We start from the raw sequence: 20,882 nt of genomic DNA on the forward strand, positions 1-20,882 counted from the left end.
CCACAAATCTGCAGGGGGTGGCATTGCACAAGCATTTCACTAAAAATGCTTGTGCAATGATAAATGCCGACAGTGTGGCGGACATGATCCGCTACAACGGATCATGTCCGCTGCACTTTGATAAATCGCCCCATAGTGTTATATTTATTTTATGAATAATTGTTTCCAACATTACAAGTCTATTTTGTGGATAAATGTAAAACATATATATTCTATAAACAAATTAGAACATACAAGTTTAGCTTGTTTTAAATTGACTGCCATAAATGCATTTTCTCTGTGTTCTCCTTTTCCTTCGGATGAATGGTGGTTCTACATTCCATTATAAAGGGAATCAAACAGACTGGAACCAGGTAATATACATTTTAGTCAACAAAAGGAAACACCATTTAAGTTCTTGCAAAGATCTACATTCTTTATTACAATAAAGTTAAGACATTAGAAAGACAACAAAGTGATAAAGATGTTCACATTTTGTGAGTTTCTTCGTTCACCTTGAGGTCCATATGCTCCTTTACTCTTCATTTTTTGAAATTTTGGTGACTTCTCGAGTTTTAGCCCTTAGTTTGTTGACCTGGGACTCTGCAATGTCTGCACGTTCCTCGGCTTCTTCCAGCTCATGTTGCACCTTGCGGCACTTGCTTAGGTTGATATTAGATTGCTCCTCCTGAAAATAATATTAACATATAAGCTGTCTGTTTGCATCTATCATCTATCTATCTATCTATCTATCTATCATTTATCTATCTATCTATCAATCTATCTCTTTACCTATCTGTCTGTCTGTCTCTCTATCTAATGTATCTGTCTATCTATCCATCTATCTATCTATCTACCTATCTATCTATCTATCTATCTATCTATCTAGTTATTGATGCAAAACTGGTTAAATTATTTCCATGGTCTTTTATGAGGAGGATGTGAGTAAAACCATAGTGGAAAATGTTAAAAAAAAATCAAAATACTTCTACTCATTCATATTTTAATGTTATAAAACTGAATTAAAAAAAGATGATGAATATTTGTAAGGATAGACAGATGGAAAAATAGATAGACAGATATGACGGTTGCCCAGTAGTAATCCTGTAGGACTGTGTCCACTAAAGAAAAAATAATAACACTAACCTAACATACACATTGATTATGAAATGGACATTCTTAAAATATGGCATGTCTCTAAATAAATACAGTTGTGTTATACAAAGTAGGAAACACCTGGAATACATTTGCATACTTAAGCTTAGAATGTTTGGAATGGTGTCTTTATAGTATACTTCTTAAGTAAAGTTCATAAAAGACTACTTACAATTTCCTCTGTCTGTCTCTTGTATGCTTTCACCTTCAGTTGGAGTTTATCAACCAGATCCTGAAGTCTTATTACATTCTTTTTATCTTCTTCAGACTAAAAAAGCAAAGGAGATAAATATACAGAAAAAATAACCACAGACAGTAATTCTTATAGTACATATTTTTTTGAGACTACACTTTGTTTACCTGATACGTTAGTTCTTTTACTTTCCTTTCATATTTACGTAGACCCTTGATGGCTTCTGAGCTGCGTTTTTGCTCAGCCTCAACTTCATTTTCAAGTTCTCTCACCTGATAAAACAGCAATAAATGTTACAAATAAAAGAACATTGAGTCACATCATATGCTTGTTATAATTAAACTGTTTTGGAAAAAATCTAGCATTAACAGATTTTCCTAGTGGCTCAGTAGTTTAAGTCACTGTTTGCTGTTTTTTAATTAGATTTACTATATGTGTTCCACTAAATAATAGAGTTGCCAAAGCATTTCTCACCCCAGGGGATATAACACTAGTATCTGTATTACATAGGTGTACAAGGTATTATTTAGTTTTAAGGGGAGCCATTGGGGTGGGAGAACGTGTTTTACATGTATACATACATGCACATATTTAGACACGTGTAAATGTTAAAGCCCTAAGCCTTTTTTTTCTAACACCTGAGACTTAATATAATTTTTTTCAAATAATTTTTATCAGACAGTATTATTATAAGGGTAACTGTACTGTTAAATGTATTTTTGATGTGTTTTGTACAACTTCTTTTTCTCGTGTAACAGTTAACCAGCGCTTTGAAATCATGCTAAACCGAAGCACGTTAACTTCATTTACACTCAAGCGAATGCGTGTTCTTTCAAAAACCCGCGATATATACCCCTTAACTCTCATGCACAATAGTTAGGACTTCACAATCTAGCCCTGTATATTTAATACTAACCCTGGCTTCAAGTTTTTGAAGCTGCTTCTTGCCCCCCTTCAATGCAAGTTGTTCAGCCTCATCAAGACGGAGTTGTAGATCTTTTACTGTCTGATCAAGGTTCTTCTTCATTCTTTCCAAGTGAGCACTTGTGTCTTGCTCTTTCTTCAGTTCCTCAGCCATCATGGCTGCCTGATGATGCAGATCAGAAAAATTAATCAAGAACTGCGATACTTACCAAGACATCTTTAAAAATATATTTTTTTATATTTTATATGGCGTCCCTTATCACACGGTTATTTTATAATAAAGCAATATAATCTTACATCAGTAATGGCTTTTTTAGCCTTTTCTTCAGCATTACGAGCTTCCTGTATGGCTTCTTCTACTTCAGTCTGTAGCTGAACTATATCATTCTCCATCTTCTTTTTGGTGTTGATCAAGCTTGTGTTCTGTTAAGAGATTATGTAAATTACAAGTTGCTTATACAGTATGAGAATTTAAGTAACATTGCTCTTTATCTAATTTTCTATTTTGGTAGATTTTTACCCAAGGACTTTATTACTGGAAAACAATAATAATAAAATTAAACCTAAAAGGTTTACATCTCATTTTATTTAAAAAAAAAGAATGGAAAAGTGTCTAGCATAACTTTGTTAAACATTAATAAGTAAATGAATTAGCAGGTTTAAAACACAGCTGTCCCCTATTGCGGTAAGTGCAGCAAAAAGGCTAAGATGTTGCCTACCTAATTTGCATATCTTAACCAGAATCCTCTGGTGTATTGGTAACAGTGTATATGGAGTATTTCTGGGTAAAAACAAGTGGAGATACTTGCTTAGAGGTGCTAATTGCCTATGCAATAAATTCTGTTGTTTTACTTTTATGAAATGTAAAATTTTAATCTCATGCTTTTATCTCTGCCATAATTAAAAAAAATATATATATATATATATGTTAGCAGGGTTCAATATATGAAAAATAAATATTAGTAATGACTGAGATAGACACAGAACCCTCATTTATTACCTGTGAGTGCAGAAGCTGGACGCGCTCACTTGCATCCAGAAGTTCCTGTTCTGCAACCTTTCTGCTCCTGTCTGTCTGCTCAAGTGCTGCCCTCAATTCTTCTATCTCAGACTGCATTAGATTGGCTCTACGTTCAACCATAGCTAACTGTTCTTTTAGATCTTCTTGACTTCTTAGTGAATCATCTAGGTGAATCTGTACATCCTGTATAAAGAAACAAGGAATATAACACATTTACCTTCAGTTTTGTCTTATAGATGTGGCCTAAAAAATACTGTCAAGTTTATACAGTACCTTAAGTATTCCTTGGACATTCCTCAGCTGTTTCTGATACTCTGCAGCTTGACGATTAGCATGACTTAGTTGTATTTCCATTTCATTTAGATCGCCTTCCATCTTCTTCTTGACTCTCAAAGCATCATTCCTGCTTCTAATTTCAGCATCTAGTGAGCTCTGCATAAACTCCACAACCCTGATATGGTTCCTCTTCAACTGATCTATTTCTTCATCCTTCTCTGCAATTTTTCTGTCAACTTCAGATTTTACTTGATTAAGCTCTAATTGGATTCTCATAATTTTGCCTTCCTCGTGTTCAAGAGAGGCCTGAATTATAAAAAAACAAAAGATTATCATAATTTATGATATTCAAAATCAAACATGTTCTTACATATATATTAAATAATGAACAATTAGCAATATTTGAAATGTTTTAGTTACACCACAGTATGTAAATGTTACATATTATGATTAAGTTTTAATTTTTCCAACTTATATTTACATTCGGCAAACAAATCTACACATAATGTCCTTCAATATTCTACTAAAGTCCTATATAATAAAAGACCAAGTATGTTTGTCCGACGAAGTCATGCGTAGTAGAGTCTGCACGAGACAAACATACCTGGCCTTAACCCCTTAACAACCTGCGCCGATGTGCAGTAGAGACTTGCTAAAAGTAGCAAGATCGTGATATATCTGCAAGCCCCAATCATTGGTGGTGTGGGAGGGAAGACGGGTGAGCAGCCGATCTCTGGAGGGGGGGGGCGTTAACAGGTGGGGCCACTACACTACAGAACAAATGTATGCTAAGAGCGGCAGGGAGGGGGAAGGAGGTACAGGGGGATCCTAGAGTGGAGGGGTGAATAAAGGATAGGGAAAGGATCTTGGAGGGGGACATTTTGGCCCATTTACACAGGCTTTAACACTAGTATGTCATATTTTGTTAAATTTCTCTTTATAGTTATATTTAATACCTTCAATTTATCCTTAATATGGCATTTTTATATAATATATAAATTAAAAGAAATACAACAACAAAAAAAGAAATAATTACCTCAGCTTCTTCAAGAGCTGTTTGAATTTCTGTTTTTTCATGCTCGATTAGTTTTTTGGCCTTCTCTACCTCATGCAGAGTCTTTGTACTTTCAGATACTTGTTCACTGAGGTCAGAAATCTCCTCTGTAATTTTAGGAATAGGAAAGTAAATAAGAAAATAAAACTCAAATCATATCAAGTTTAGGATTTAAAAAATACAAAAATATATTTTTTTGTAAATAAAGTTTGTGTAAATAAATGTGCCTGTGTGCTTATACATGCATAGATGCCACACTTTTAGCACAAGATTATGTTGTGTGGTATGTCTTTCCCATAGGCAATATAGTCTTTTCGCAAGCAAATGTAATTGCGCAGATATTACAAGTCTTGAAAAATCACGATTGTTCGTGTGCGATCGTCTTTTACACAACAATCCTTTCCGTGCTCGAAGAGCTGTAGTTAACAGTTTTCCTCAACAAAAAAGTTTCACGAAACACTTCAAAAATACATTACACTCATATTAATACTATCTAATATAAATTATTGTAAAAAAATATTGCACACAAAAGTTATAAGGGCTAAAAGATAGGAGATCTTTGACATACATACACATACAAAGAGAAACATGGATTTATATGTATAGAGATATGTTTAACTATGAAGATATTGGAAAGATTTTACACTTTTCAATCTTATGCACATTAAACAATATCTCAGATAAATTTTCAAAGAGATATTCACATATAGATCTCGAGATATCTAGACATATAAATGTTCATATACATATCTCGCTATAAATAGATATATCTGTCCAAAAATCATCACACATATAGAGAAATATTTATTTACAAATAAATAGGACCTATTCCGTTAACAAAACTTTCTTGCAATATGAAATATTCGCATTTTGATGTATGCGCTACAGATTAGGGTGTTTGTTTTTCTTTCTATTTGTCTTCTCCATTGACAACTATGGGGTAATACATGAATGCGCATGCAATGTGACTTTTTGGACTATGCGGGTTAACGCACATGCAAAATAAGTTACCTTGCAATTTGTAATACCTGCGCAAACCCCAATGTGCAAAAACTTTAACTCACGCTGTGTTTTCACAGTTGCAAATCAGATTTGCACTGCGACTTGTAATCTCGCCCTTAGTGTCTCAAAATATATTTTTCACTATAACCACAATGCACACCATGCAATACTGTTGCACTGCTAAACCTCAAATATGCCATGAATTTGTAGTACTAGTATTTTTTTTTAAAAGACAAGTGCTCTACACAGACTAAAGAAAATGAGAAAGGATAAAGAAGTGGTTTAAAATAAACAATTAAATACATAAATAAATGTTCCTACTTGTACCCCCCTTGATATCTAGTTTTTGCACCCTAAATTGTATGTTATTGAGCCAGCCCTGTGTAACCAGCTTTCTTATTTCAAGAATCCTCCAGCTATGAAACTATGTTGTTTTAGTTTAAATTTAGTTTAAATTTAATTAATACAAAGGTCAGGATCTTAAAATTTCATTTTGATAAAGTAGTATTTTAATTTAGGACTTTTTATATGTCACTTTAAGAGTCTGATGTCCATCAGTTGTATACACACCTAGCCAACAAATTTAGCACTTACGCTGTAAGTTCTTGTTCTCGCGTTTAATGTTTTCAAGGTGATCCATAGATTCTTCATAGGCGTTCTTCATCTTGAATAATTCAGTGCTGAGAGATCGAGATTCTTTCAATGAAGCTTCAAGTTCAGCCTGGGATTCTTCAAACTTCTGCTTCCATTCTGCCAGTATCTAACAAAAAAAAAAAAAAAAAAAAAACAATGTTACAGCAAATAAGGTTATTTTAGTGCACGCAATAACTGACTTGAGTTAAGTTAAGAAAATTATTTTGTTACCTTATCAAAATTCTTCTGCTTCTTATCTAGAGCAGCGCATGCACTGTTAGATCTTTCCACATCTATCATAAGATCTTCCACTTCATTTTGTAGTCTCTGTTTGGTTTTTTCAAGTGAGGCACATTTGGAATTCACAGCTTCAATGTGTTCTTCTGCGTCCTGCAAACGCTGGGCAAGCTTTTTCCTAGATTAAAATTGAAATTAATGTATCTAGCATGTGCAGGAAATACACAAGATATGGCAACTAAATCTCACTAAAGGATTTATTGCTGTAAAAGTATTTAACCAAAGAGTTTAATTTAGTTTTCCGTGACTTTTAAAGAAATCTTAAACTCTTACTGAGACAATTTACCAAAAAAAAGAAATAAAGGAAAGAAAGAAAAGAAAGGTGATTATATCTGCTGTATATAACTACTGGACCCACTGAGAAGTTTGTAGCTATGCAAAATTAACAATCTTTAAAGGAGATTCATAGGCTCACTTTACTGTAAATTGCACAGTTATTTACATAGAAGCCATTTTGAAATTGAGGCAATAAAATAGTCACCCATGGTGGACTCTTTTAATGATTATCTACACTAGAATGTTCAAACATTTTGCTTAGAGGGAAGGAAAATAATGGTAGAATTACATTATGCTCACATGTATGCTACATAAAAGGCTTCAAATAAAATTATAATACAATCCCATGTTGCTTTGAAATTACTTATAAAATTTGTTTTTTTAACTGAATTCAAATTTCTGTATTACTCTGATTTATAAAACTGGTATAAATTGTATAAATAAATTTTATTTTATCATAAGTACAAATATAGGCCACACAAAAAACCTTGGCTGGCCAGACTGTTTGGGTAACATTGATTTACACTATACTTTAATAATTAAATAAGGTCCATTTTACAAAAATCCCATTAAATATCTTGGTAAAGGTTTTAAATATTTAAGTATCTTAGTCAGTAATGAACAGAGTGCTCCAAAGATAATGTTTTTTTGTATGGCTCATACTGTACAAATGTCTTTTAAACATAAGAAGTAAAGATATTATATTCTGTTAAAAATATGTTAGATATTAAAAAAGAAAAAGATTCACATATTGGGCTTTGAGATACAAGTTAGAGTAAATGTAAGTTTCGTAGATACCTTTAATGCTATACTACAGCTATGAATACTTTTCAGTCTGACCAAAAGGTAAATCCACCAAAGTTGCCATATGCTTTAAGTAGCTATAATTTATATGTTACTATGGTAGAATTGAAGACAGACATAATCTATTCCAAGCTACAAATGGCCTCCCTTTTTAAATGTCAGCAACTCCTTTTGCAGTTACGTACTTGGCTTCTTCAAGTTCCTCTGTGCGCTGTATGGCATCTGTTTCATATTTAGTTCTCCACTGGGCGACTTCACCATTAGCCTTGGACAGAGAGCGCTGTAACTCAGACTTGGCCTCTTGTTCCTCTTCATATTGCTCCCGGAGAAGGTCACAGTCATGGCGAGAAGATTGCAATGAATGAGCAAGGGCATTTTTAGCCTGTAGAAGAGAACACATAATTATGAAGTGAAACGGATTCCTTGAACTAACAAGGCAAACATAATATTGCTTTTGAAAAGGTTAAAGAAAATCGATGAAATTATTTTGCATTTCCAAAATATTAGTTCATAAAAGAGTCCACATACTTTAGTTTCCTCTTCTAGAAGTCTCTTCAGTTCTTCAATTTGCTGAGTAAAAGCTTGTTTTCCTCTTGAGAGCTGAGAAATTAGTGCATCTTTTTCATCTAATTGCCTGGCATATTCACCTATGGAGACATTTAATTTTTTTGTTTAAACAGAATATGATGATTTTTGCTTTATCTCGCTATAACAGAGTCTGAGGATAATGTTTAAGATGTATGTGTTGTTTTACCTTAGAAAAAATATAGATATAATAGAGCAACAGAGCTCACAGTTCTAAAAAAAAAGACTCCTAAACCAATAGAATCCCTGATCAGAAATCTATATTACATATACAGTGCGTATGTTAGATTTTTGTGCATTAAAACAGCTTATAGACTACACAGAAGACTTTTTAAATATATATATTTTTTTTTTTGTACTGCAGCTGCATTTTAGAGACTAGATCATACACATGTAGCAGAAAAGTACTGGCCATTTGCTATAATTTGCTAGTAATAAGTCATTATTGTGGCCTTTAACTCTACAAAAGAAGACTGCAGCATTATGAATTATGAATATATTTATTATGTATGTATTGGGTAATTGTAAAGTGTGGCTAATCACCCATGTGGGTCCAAAGGTGCTGCTCATTTTATCGACCTCGGAAGGATGAAAGGCTGAGTGGACCTCGCCGGGGATCGAACCTGCAACCCTTGGGTTGCTACAGAGCTCAGCCACAGTGCCTTAGCATGCTGAGCTATCTGTCAGTAATAAATACATTCATTATATAATATATATACATATATAGAAAAATGTATTAAGGTTTCTGGGAACACAACGTCCCCTTCCTCAGAACTCGAAACTTTAATACATTTCGGTGGGTTTTCTTTAAAAAAATCCTGTGAGTGCTTTCTTTTTTTTTTTATTATAATACAATGTTAGCTTAACACCCAGGTGGCTGGCTTTTTGAGGGTGCTATAACTGCAATCTTGAATATATATATATATATATATATATATATATATACAGTATATTTACAGTACATCATTATTGCTAATTAATTAAATATTTCTTTGTTCTGCAATTTATTTTTGTAAACTTATCTTATATCTAATTTTTCTGTAGAAGTTTTATAACTTAAAACAGGCAGTACAAATAAAACAAATTAGAGTTAGATTACAAGTAGCATAATAACTGTTGCACACAAGCAATATCGCTCATATTACTACAAATTTAAAGCAAACGCAATCTGGAGAGCACAATCGCATTTTACACTTGTTGGACTAGCGCCATTGAAAACCTCGGGTAAAGTGTAGTTACACTTATATAAACACTAACTAATAAAAAATATTAATATAAAGATTTTTAAAAAAGTATTAGGGTTCAAATGTATATGGCATTCGACAAGGTGTTTGACTGCAAAGGGCTATATTGTATATATACATACATATACATGTCTAAATATGTGTATGTATATATATATATATATATATATATATATATATATATATTGAATAAAAGGAAAAGGACCACTATTGTCCAGCACTAGACTATTATAACATAAATAAGAAAAAATCCAAGGGGAGAAAACAAGAGGACTTAAGGGGACTAGCAAGCTCAAAAAACCAGAGACCACCTTTCAAATAGTAACAATTTATATTGATAATGGGCAACATGGTATCAATTTGAATCTATAGGGCAAAAGAATCTGCAACATGAACCAAGTTAATACAACAATGTCCATAGGTACATCCTAGATCATGGATAACATTTGTTGAACACCAGTACGAGTTGCAGTTCATCAATTCACCTCCCAGAACATTGCAAACAGCGGGATTTAAGTCCCATTCACAGAGTAAACTACTATTCCTAAATATCTTCTCAGAGGATATAGTAATTTGAAAGTTGTGTTGGAAACTTATATTTGATATTTGTAAACCACAGGTAGCATAGTATGCATTAGATCAATATTGCAGACAACATCCCTGTATGTTATATATAACACAAGCAGTCAATCACACCCTCTGACTTTCAGACTGCCGGAAGAAGCCTGTATGTTTGGATGGGTGAAACGCGCGTAGCAGTGGAACCACGGCGGTGTTAACAGCTGAACACCGCCACTTCAATTTGTTTCTATTATATGGGGCATATGAGTGAAGGAGTGCGGAGCACTTAAAAGTCTTCCAGTTATACACCAACCAGAATTTGAATCAATAAAGATTGTGTTGTGTTTGGGACCATCCTTTACAGGTGACATTGCAATGGTTATGTAGCATCTATCTTGGTCTACATTTAAGCAGGTAATCATCAATATTTTGCAACACACATGCTGAGACTGCTGAGACCTCTGTGAAGCGGTTAAGATAAAGATCGATATCTGTTACCTATCAGTCAGAGAGTGTGAACGATGGCCTTACATGTATAACCTTTTGTGGATTGCTTACTGGCTGCATACTAATACACGCTATATATATTATGACTCCCCTGCATCTCTACATATGCTGTCTGCTTTTTTGCATTGAATACACACCTATACACACTAATACCTCTGTGAAACGGCTAACCGAGGAAATCTTACAGTCTGAAAGTCAGAGGGTGTGATTGACTGCTTGTGTTATACATAACATACAGAGATGTTGTCTGCAATATTGATCTAATGCATACTATGCTACCTGTGGATTACAAATATCAAATATAAGTTTCCAACACAACTTTCAAATTACTATATCCTCTGAGAGGATATTTAGGAATAGTAGTTTACTCTGTGAATGGGACTTGAATCCCACTGTTTGCAATGTTCTGGGAGGTGAATTGATGAACTGCAACTCGTACTGGTGTTCAACAAATGTTATCCATGATCTAGGATGTACCTATGGACATTGTTGTATTAACTTAGTTCATGTTGCAGCTTCTTTTGCCCTATAGATTTAAATTGTTACAATGTTGCCCATTATCAATATAAATTGTTACTATTTGAAAGGTGGTCTCTGTTTTTTTTTCAGCTTGCTAGTCCCCTTTAGTCCTCTTGTTTTCTTCCCTTGGGATTTGTTCTTATTTATGTTATAATAGTCTAGTGCTAGACAATAGTGGTCTTTTTCCTTTAATTCAATATTTGAATCATTTACCACTACCGTGCACCTGACAGATGTATCTATTTTGAGAACATGAGTCGTGAATGACTGTATTGAATATTACACTAGTAGTGCTGATTTGTTAAATTATATATATATATATACAAAACACAGAAGGGGACTGCACTCTCATACCGGACCAGGTACACATCCCATGACTCTGCAACATGCTCAGCCCTGGGTGCTCACGGGCACTCACAGAAAGCTGTGCTGTCCCCAGAGTCAGGGCCGCCATCAGGGGGTGACAGGGGTGACTCCTGTCAGGGGCCCAATGGGTCAGGGGGGCCCCATGAGGCAAGAACTTTTTTTTTTTTTTAATTTTGGCAGCCACCAGTGGGTACTACAGCAGAGTGCTAATTGAGCATGGGGAATGTTATTACAAGGAGTAAAGTATTAGCATTTGAGAGGATTTCTGAGTGTGCACTAAACTACTATGCACAGTGTGAGACAGACTTGGCAATTTGTTGGTACAGTGTGTGCCTGAGTCAATTTTGAATTCACAGAATTATTTTTGTTTGCACATTTACAAATATGATTCTTTAAAAAGTGATCTCTTAATTTCTGCAATTTTTTGATCATGCATGTCACACACTGTTGATTTAGGGGATGCAAGGTGCATAAATGTTTCCTCCTGTGAGTGTTTCTGTGGGTGTCTGTGTTTATGTCTTTGTGCTTTGGTTTGTGTCTCTATGAGTGTGTATGTATTTGTTTTCTGTGGGTCTCTCTGTGAGGGTGGGTGTGTATGTCTTTGTGCATTTTCTGTGGATGTATGTGAGGGTGTGTGCATATGTCTTTGAGCTTTTTCTATGGGTGTCTCTGTGAGGGTGTGTGTATGTTTGTCTTTGTGTATTTTCTCTGGATGCCTCTGTGAGGGTGGGTGTGTATGTCTGTGTTTTCTGTGGATGTCTCTGTGAGGGTGTGTGTGTGTGTGTATGTATGTATGTCTGTGTTTTCTGTGGATGTCTCTGTGAGGGTGTGTGTGTGTGTATGTATGTATGTCTGTGTTATCTGTGGATGTCTCTGTGAGGGTGTGCGTTTTCTGTGGGTGTCTCTGTGAGGATGTGTGCATGTATGTTTTCTGTGGGTGTCTCTGTGTGTGTGTGTGTGTGTGTATGTCTTTCTGTGTTTTCTGAGGCTGTCTCTGTCGGTGTTTCCTTGGGTGTATGTGCAAGTTTGTGTTTGTGTGTGTCCATTGTCTGTTCCTTTTTAGGACATTTTGACTTTACTACTGATTATTCACATCTTTCTACAGACTTTGAGACTAATGAGACCTTTCCGGAAGTCACCAATCCACCATTTAACCTTTAAATTATTGTTTAGGCAGTTCAGGGCCCTTCCTTTCAGCCACTGCACGCTGTTGTCATCATTTAGTTGGCATCTTCCTTTACAGAAAGATAATCAGAACTCCATATTTTGTTTTCTAAATCTCCTTTTTTTACAAAACTGTAGTCTAGCTCATTACTTGTCAGGTCAATGTAAACAAGTGCTGAGTGTCTGTTTGGATGTCTGTGTCTGAGTGCGTTTCTTTGCGTGTCTGCTAGAGTGTCTATATGTGAATCCTTATGTGTGAGTGTGTGTTTCAGTGTATGAGTGTGTCTGTGTGTTTGTATGTTACTACCTTTACAACATTTCCAAGTTTAAATAGACACTTAAGAATAAGGTGCATATACGTTTTAGTCACTTGGTTAAAAATTGCACATGTCAAAGGAGGGGGGGGGCCCTGATCAATGGTTAAGTCAGGGGCCCCAAAATTTCTAGTGGCGGCCCTGCCCAGAGTCACAGGCAGTTAACCCCAGACAGGTCTGGGTGCAAGAACCATAGGGAAAATTACAAAACAAATTAATACAACACACAGAGAAAGTCCAGCACTCACTTACAAGCTCTCAGCTAAGATTTAAAAGCAAAAATGGAAAGGTTAGTTACCGCATCTTAAATCTTAGCTGAGAGCTTGTAAGTGAGTGCTGGACTTTCTATGTGATATATATATATATATACAGTATATATTTATATATATATTTTTATATATATATATATATATATATATATATATATGTATATGTATACATATGTATTTGTGTAACATACCAATGTTCTTCACATACAGGAACATTTTATTTGTATACATATTTCTATATATCTCTATACATCTATATTTTTATATCTATTCCTAAAGATATATATATATATATATATATATATATATATATATGTATAGATATATATTTTACATTAACATTATCAGATATATATATATATATACATATTTAATAATTAAAATTACATGTTTTTGTATGTGAAGAAAATAGGAATGTAAAATATGCATAATGTGATTCGTGTTTCGTGTTTTAGGTCTAATGCGGTGTCAGGTTAGCGCACATGAAGATTTAGTCATCTTAAAGCGCATTCTTAAAATATTAAACATAAAATATTAAACAATATTAATGATTATTAAAAATTATTATCCATTCTGTAATATATATATTTATATATTCTATGGATTATTTAGATTATTTTTACAGTATGTAAAATATTAATAGCACAAAATATTAATAGCACAATCATGTAAATTCACCATTTTCTGTTTGAAGTCGAGCTCTTTGGGCTGTGATATCATTAATATTTCTTTGATGTTCTTCTTCTTTGGTCTTAACTTCACTCAGTTGGTCTTCCAAGGTACGACAAATCTTTTCAAAATTTGCCTGAAATTAACAGAAAATAGTCTATGGGGTCAATTTATCAATGTCTGTCCGATATGCATATGCTGTCGGCATTTAACATTGCGCAAGAAGTTCACCCCTGCAGATCATATAGGATCGGGTGGATTGCAGACCGCAGCCTCAGAGGCAGCGGACCAGATATGGACCAGCAGTCTTAAGACCGCTGCTTCATAACTGCTGTTTCTGGCAAGCCTGAAGGCTCTCGTGGAAACAGGGGCATCAAGCTCTATTCAGAGTTTAATAATTCGGCCCCAAAGTATCTATATGTTATTGAAGTAATTAACAATATAAATGAACAAATATATATAAAGTGTTATCCTATTGATATTAAAGAATATTCTATAACATTCTATAGTACATTATGTTTTGGACTATCAATGTTGTATATTTTATAGGCTACCCAGTAATTGTTGACAGCTACATATGTTATTTACATGTTTTTAAAGTATTAATAAATTTATAGGTACCTTAGCCTTGGTAACATATTCCATGTTACTGGCCAGGTCATCAATCTCCATTTTAAGTTCACTTTTTTCTTTCTCCAGCTTTTGCTTGACACGTTGAAGGTTATCAATTTGTTCTGAAAGTTCTGCAGCACTGTCAGCATGCTTCTTTCGGAGAGCAGCAGATATAGCTTCATGTTGTAGTGTAGCTTCATCAAGGTCACGGCGCATCTTCTGGAATTCTGCTTCACGTTTCTTGTTCATCTCAATCTGAACAGAAGTTGCCCCACCTGCTTCTTCCAGACGCTCACTGATCTCCTCTAGTTCTCTAGAGAGGTCAGCACGCTGCTTCTCTGCCCTTGCACGGGCTGCACGCTCAGCTTCAATTTCTTCTTCAAGTTCCTCAATACGAGCCTTATTTAAAAAAATAGATTTCATTTTTTTTTTCAGAAATCATAATGATATATTTTTTCCAAACATAATTATGATTCACACTCCCATGCTTACCTGTAACTCCTTAATTTTTTTCTGTAGCTGGGATTCAAGAATTTGTTCATCTTCAATTTTGCTCATTAACTGGCTTATTTCAAAATCTTTCCTATAGTGAAAGTAAAGTATGTCAACATTATAAAAGTAGTCAAGATTAATTAAAATAAATTGATAACTCTTTTAGGTATACATTAATATAAAACATCAATGATTCTACAAGTATTCTATCAGTTGGATTTCTTGGCAACACATACTTTTTAAGTCTCTCATCCAGTTGCTGTCTATCATTTTCCAAATCCATAGTGGTTTCTTGAGCCAATTTTAGATCACCCTCCAGTTTTCTCTTTGCTCTTTCAAGGTCCATTCTGAGCTTTTTTTCTTGTTCCAGAGAACCCTCAAGCTAAATAAATACATATTATTGGAGCCATGCCTTTAGAAAATATCCTTAAAAGGACACTAACCTTGTAATTACCAGACATTTCTTTTGTGTTCCTATACAGGGAGTGCAGAATTATTAGGCAAATTAGAATTTTGACCACATCATCCTCTTTATGCATGTTGTCTTACTCCAAGCTGTATAGGCTCGAAAGCCTACTACCAATTAAGCATATTAGGTGATGTGCATCTCTGTAATGAGAAGGGGTGTGGTCTAATGACATCAACACCCTATATCAGGTGTGCATAATTATTAGGCAACTTCCTTTCCTTTGGCAAAATGGGTCAAAAGAAGGACTTGACAGGCTCAGAAAAGTAAAAAATAGTGAGATATCTTGCAGAGGGATGCAGCACTCTTAAAATTGCAAAGCTTCTGAAGCGTGATCATCGAACAATCAAGCGTTTCATTCAAAATAGTCAACAGGGTCGCAAGAAGCGTGTTGAAAAACCAAGGCGCAAAATAACTGCCCATGAACTGAGAAAAGTCAAGCGTGCAGCTGCCAAGATGCCACTTGCCACCAGTTTGGCCATATTTCAGAGCTGCAACATCACTGGAGTGCCCAAAAGCACAAGGTGTGCAATACTCAGAGACATGGCCAAGGTAAGAAAGGCTGAAAGACGACCACCACTGAACAAGACACACAAGCTGAAATGTCAAGACTGGGCCAAGAAATATCTCAAGACTGATTTTTCTAAGGTTTTATGGACTGATGAAATGAGAGTGAGTCTTGATGGGCCAGATGGATGGGCCCGTGGCTGGATTGGTAAAGGGCAGAGAGCTCCAGTCCGACTCAGACGCCAGCAAGGTGGAGGTGGAGTACTGGTTTGGGCTGGTATCATCAAAGATGAGCTTGTGGGGCCTTTTCGGGTTGAGGATGGAGTCAAGCTCAACTCCCAGTCCTACTGCCAGTTTCTGGAAGACACCTTCTTCAAGCAGTGGTACAGGAAGAAGTCTGCATCCTTCAAGAAAAACATGATTTTCATGCAGGACAATGCTCCATCACACGCGTCCAAGTACTCCACAGCGTGGCTGGCAAGAAAGGGTATAAAAGAAGAAAATCTAATGACATGGCCTCCTTGTTCACCTGATCTGAACCCCATTGAGAACCTGTGGTCCATCATCAAATGTGAGATTTGCAAGGAGGGAAAACCGTACACCTCTCTGAACAGTGTCTGGGAGGCTGTGGTTGCTGCTGCACGCAATGTTGATGGTGAACAGATCAAAACACTGACAGAATCCATGGATGACAGGCTTTTGAGTGTCCTTGCAAAGAAAGGTGGCTATATTGGTCACTGATTTGTTTTTGTTTTGTTTTTGAATGTCAGAAATGTATATTTGTGAATGTTGAGATGTTATATTGGTTTCACTGGTAAAAATAAATAATTGAAATGGGTATATATTTGTTTTTTGTTAAATTGCCTAATAATTATGCACAGTAATAGTCACCTGCACACACAGATATCCCCCTAAAATAGCTATAACTAAAAACAAACTAAAAACTACTTCCAAAACTATTCAGCTTTGATATTAATGAGTTTTTTTGGGTTCATTGAGAACATGGTTGTTGTTCAATAATAAAATTAATCCTCAAAAATACAACTTGCCTAATAATTCTGCACTCCCTGTAGAATAAAACATCACCCAAGTCTTAAACATTTTTAAACAGATATCTTTTTTCCTGTAATTATTTTTCAGTAGCCAAATTCTACCTAATCTTTGCCTTATTCAGAGGAGCCATTCTGAGCTTTAATCCACAGACAACAAGGATAGCGACTGTCATAAAGTTAGTATAAAACACATTGTTTTGCAGTTGTTATCTGATAAAGACCAATTAGGTACATATATGTAACAGGGTTAGCCTTGGGACGTTAGTAGGGTACATTTTAAGTTCTAAGAATAAAAAATGCTACATTTTCAGAGTTAAATAACATTAAAAAGGGGCAAAATAAATAATAAAAATATATAGCAAAAGTAATTTCATAACGCATAACTAAACATTTCATATAAAAATCTCAGGGTGTACTGCACCTTTAATGGATTTGATTTATTCCGCTCTACTTACATCATCAACCTGCTGTTCAAGTTTGCTCTTGGCTTTGGTCAAAGAATTAACTTTATCCTCCTCTGCCTGAAGATCATCAAGTGCTTGTTGGTGTGCTTCCTGAAGGGCTTTCTTTTCCTTTGTTAGCTTGACAATGTTCTCATCCAGCATTGCCATTTCTTCTGTAAGGTTCTTTACCTGTTTAGTTGACAGAAATTAATTTATTACATGAATTATACTAGGCAATTAACAATCATTAAAGGGACATTCAACACTAAATAAATGCTAGATGGAATTATGCATTCAAAGAAAAGATCAGTCTGAGAATAACAGGGAAATTATTTTTTTTAAAGTTTCATTAGCTTTTTAAATATTGACAATAAAACAATAGGAGCTGCCATGTTGTAATTTAGGTTACCTTCTTTGCTGTGGCCAATTAGAGACAGTTATAAATAGGTCACTAGAGTGTGCAGCCAATGGCTTTGTGGAATATTTCTAACAGGAACTGAAAAGCTCACAATTTCAGAACAGAATTACAGGAAAGGGGTACAAACTAAATAACGAAAGCATATTGGAGAGTTTTATATATATATATATATATATATATATATATATATATATATATATATATATATATATACTGTATATATATATATATATATATATATATATATATATATATATATATATATATGATTTATCTTTTAAAATTTCCATCTAAAAGTGTTTACTGTCCCTTTAAGTTTGTTGACACTATAGTTTAATAATTATGGTCCTGTGTAAAATATAGTATTGATAACTTTAATAGCTTACAGGCTGAGACATGCTCAAAGAAATATTTATCTAGAAAAGATATAAAATATAACAAATTTGATTCTTTATCATTGTATGTAATCAAGAGGATGGTCTTTTTCAAACATGTATAATGTTTGGCAGTAGAGCTCTCTACAAGAGCAATATAAGTTTGATGCGCTATACAAATAAATGATAATAATAATAATGACACATGCTGTCTAAAGTATAACACAGGCCCGAAGTCTTAAGCAACAATGTATATTTTAATGTGCAGCTAACTACAGATATGCAATTAGAATTTACTGTCTGGTCAACAAATTCTTAAAGTCAAGAGAGCACACCATTTTATGAAACAATATTTGGAACAAAACATTTTCAGTTTCTTAAAACTATATTTAAAATTACTTTTAGTAAAAGCTGTGAAAATTACTATTTCATTTGAAAAACTATTACATGTAAAACCTTTGCCCAAACGGAACAGGGAACTGTTTTTCCATATAATAAGCATTACAACAAATTTGATGAATTTCCTCTTACTTTGTTCTCCGTGGCATGTTTCTCTTTCTCAACTTTGGCCAATGTCAACTCAAGGTCATCAATATCTTTCTTTAATTCTGAGCACTCATCTTCAAGTTTCCTCTTTTTGGCTGTTAGTTCAGCATTTGATTCCTCTTCATCTTCTAGCCTTTCATTAAGCTCTTTGATTTTGGTCTCCAATTGGATTTTTGTTTTAATTAACTGATCACATCTCTCCTCAGCATCAATTAGATTTTCAGATTCCTGAATAAAAAAATGGTAACAGTAAAAAAGATGCTATAGTCATATACATATATATAAGATCTGGCATACATCTAGAAATTATCACTAGTTTCTCAACTATGTGAGTTAAAAAAAAACCTACAGCAGTCTCTTGATTAGAAAGTTATTGGACTTGATTTAACAACTGCTGGGCAGACAAGGTTTTCTGTCAACCCAGCTTCGTGGGCAGCCCCCAGATAACATTGCACAATTCACTGATTGCGCAATGCCACACGCTGCTTGCACGCATCCAACCGTGCGCAAGAGGGGGCTGTCAATTATCCCTGAGCAACCCTGAAATGCTGGGGCTCCGAAGGTGCTATCACAGCCCATTGTTTCAACATAATTACTTATAATACATCCTTTCACAATAAGTCATTTTAAAATCACTATTTTCTAGTTTTTCCCCAGTTTTCAAAATGTTTTAATACATTATGCTGCCTAACATATATCTGAGATAATTCAAGAACATCTAGATTCCTGCATATGGATGCCTATAAATACCTTCATTTACAAATAGGTCTTTACAGATATTATTTATAAATATGTATATGTCACTGAAGGATTCACTGAGGTTGTATAGACCTACATGGATGCTTAAATAGATAAGTAACCAATAGAAAAGTAATAACAATTTTGTTAAAGGGACAGTAATGTCATAATTAGACATTCATGATTTAGACAGAACATACAATTTTAAACAACTTTACAATTTACTTCTATTATTTAATTTGCTTCCATCTCTTGCTGAAAGGTTTATCTAGGTAAGCTCAGGAGCAGCAAAGAACCTAGGTTCTCGTTGCTGATTGGTGGCTGCATATATATACCGATTGTCTTTGGCTCATCCATGTGTTCGGTTAGAAACCAGTAGTGCAATGCTGCTCATTCAACAAATGATACCAAGAGAATGAAGCAAATTTGATAATAGACATAAAGTGGAAAGTTGTTTAAAATTGTATGTTCTACCTAAATTATGAAATATTTATTTCATGTCTCTTTAATGCAGCCTACGGAGAACTGCTGAGATTTGACCACAAGTTGATATAGGATAAGAGAGGGGGGGCAAATAATTAACACCATGCAAACCTGGCATAAACTCTGATGTGCAGCATTTCTTAGCTGCGGGTTTTTAAAGTACACTGAAAATTATCATGGTCAGTCAAACAAAGGTTATTTGTACATATATTTATAGCTTAGTTTTATAGGTAAAACCTATAATAATTATTATTATTGTATTATTATTGAAAAACGAATACACGCTTGTCCTATATTACAGCTGAGCAGAAGATCTACTAAAACATAAGTTCAATGAGACCTTTATATAATTTGATAATGCTAAGCTATACTAATTAATATTAATTAACTTCTGATTTTAAAGTAGCAAACTGATTTGAACAAATCTTTATTAATATTGTAATCTATTTTTAAGGATTATTTTAGAGATTAAAAAGTTACAACAAATTTGCATAAACATATTATGCCTCATACTCACAGACTGGACTTGGAGTTGTAGATCATTTTTCTCTTGAAGAATTTTGTTCATTTTCTCCTCCAGTTCCTTTCTCCTTGCTTCTGATTTGGCTAAACTTTCTTTAGTCTTCCCAAATTCTTCTTTCATGTTTGCTATCTCCTTCTCAGACTCTGCGCTCTTCAACAAAGGCTTGATTTTGAAGAACAGCTTCATCCATGGCCAATGTTTAACGTTCATGAATGCGCGAATGTTATACTGAATAGTGAACAAGGCCTCTCTAAAAGAAACCAATAAATATAGAAAAAAAAGTTACTCATCATAATAAATAGAAAATGTTTAAAATTAATTGATATAGTATTAAAGGGGCATAGAATTAAATAGATCACACCATTTTAAGAGACTTTTAAATTTACTTCTATGTTATTCTTTTGGTCTCCTTTGTT

General features: G+C 34.3%; 1 protein-coding gene across 1 annotated transcript in view; it reads right to left on the minus strand.

The window, feature by feature from the left end:
* Positions 1-394: 394 nt before the first annotated feature.
* Positions 395-20,882, minus strand: part of LOC128654615 (myosin-1B-like) — a 65,323-nt gene continuing 44,835 nt past the window's right edge. Inside the window, exons 21-39 of the mRNA XM_053708626.1 lie at positions 20,461-20,716; positions 18,708-18,950; positions 17,397-17,573; positions 15,153-15,298; positions 14,917-15,007; positions 14,434-14,823; positions 13,822-13,948; positions 8,143-8,261; positions 7,800-7,996; positions 6,469-6,652; positions 6,199-6,364; positions 4,585-4,709; positions 3,546-3,854; positions 3,252-3,455; positions 2,549-2,674; positions 2,244-2,414; positions 1,495-1,599; positions 1,307-1,402; positions 395-667 (exon numbers count right to left, since the gene is read on the minus strand). Of these exons, the coding sequence (XP_053564601.1) occupies positions 515-667; positions 1,307-1,402; positions 1,495-1,599; positions 2,244-2,414; positions 2,549-2,674; positions 3,252-3,455; positions 3,546-3,854; positions 4,585-4,709; positions 6,199-6,364; positions 6,469-6,652; positions 7,800-7,996; positions 8,143-8,261; positions 13,822-13,948; positions 14,434-14,823; positions 14,917-15,007; positions 15,153-15,298; positions 17,397-17,573; positions 18,708-18,950; positions 20,461-20,716 (3,385 nt within the window). The 3' untranslated portion in view covers positions 395-514. The remainder of the gene's footprint in view (positions 668-1,306; positions 1,403-1,494; positions 1,600-2,243; positions 2,415-2,548; positions 2,675-3,251; positions 3,456-3,545; positions 3,855-4,584; positions 4,710-6,198; positions 6,365-6,468; positions 6,653-7,799; positions 7,997-8,142; positions 8,262-13,821; positions 13,949-14,433; positions 14,824-14,916; positions 15,008-15,152; positions 15,299-17,396; positions 17,574-18,707; positions 18,951-20,460; positions 20,717-20,882) is intronic.

The sequence above is a fragment of the Bombina bombina genome, chromosome 1 (genome assembly GCF_027579735.1).
Source record: "Bombina bombina isolate aBomBom1 chromosome 1, aBomBom1.pri, whole genome shotgun sequence".
NCBI classification, from domain to species: Eukaryota; Metazoa; Chordata; class Amphibia; order Anura; family Bombinatoridae; genus Bombina; species Bombina bombina.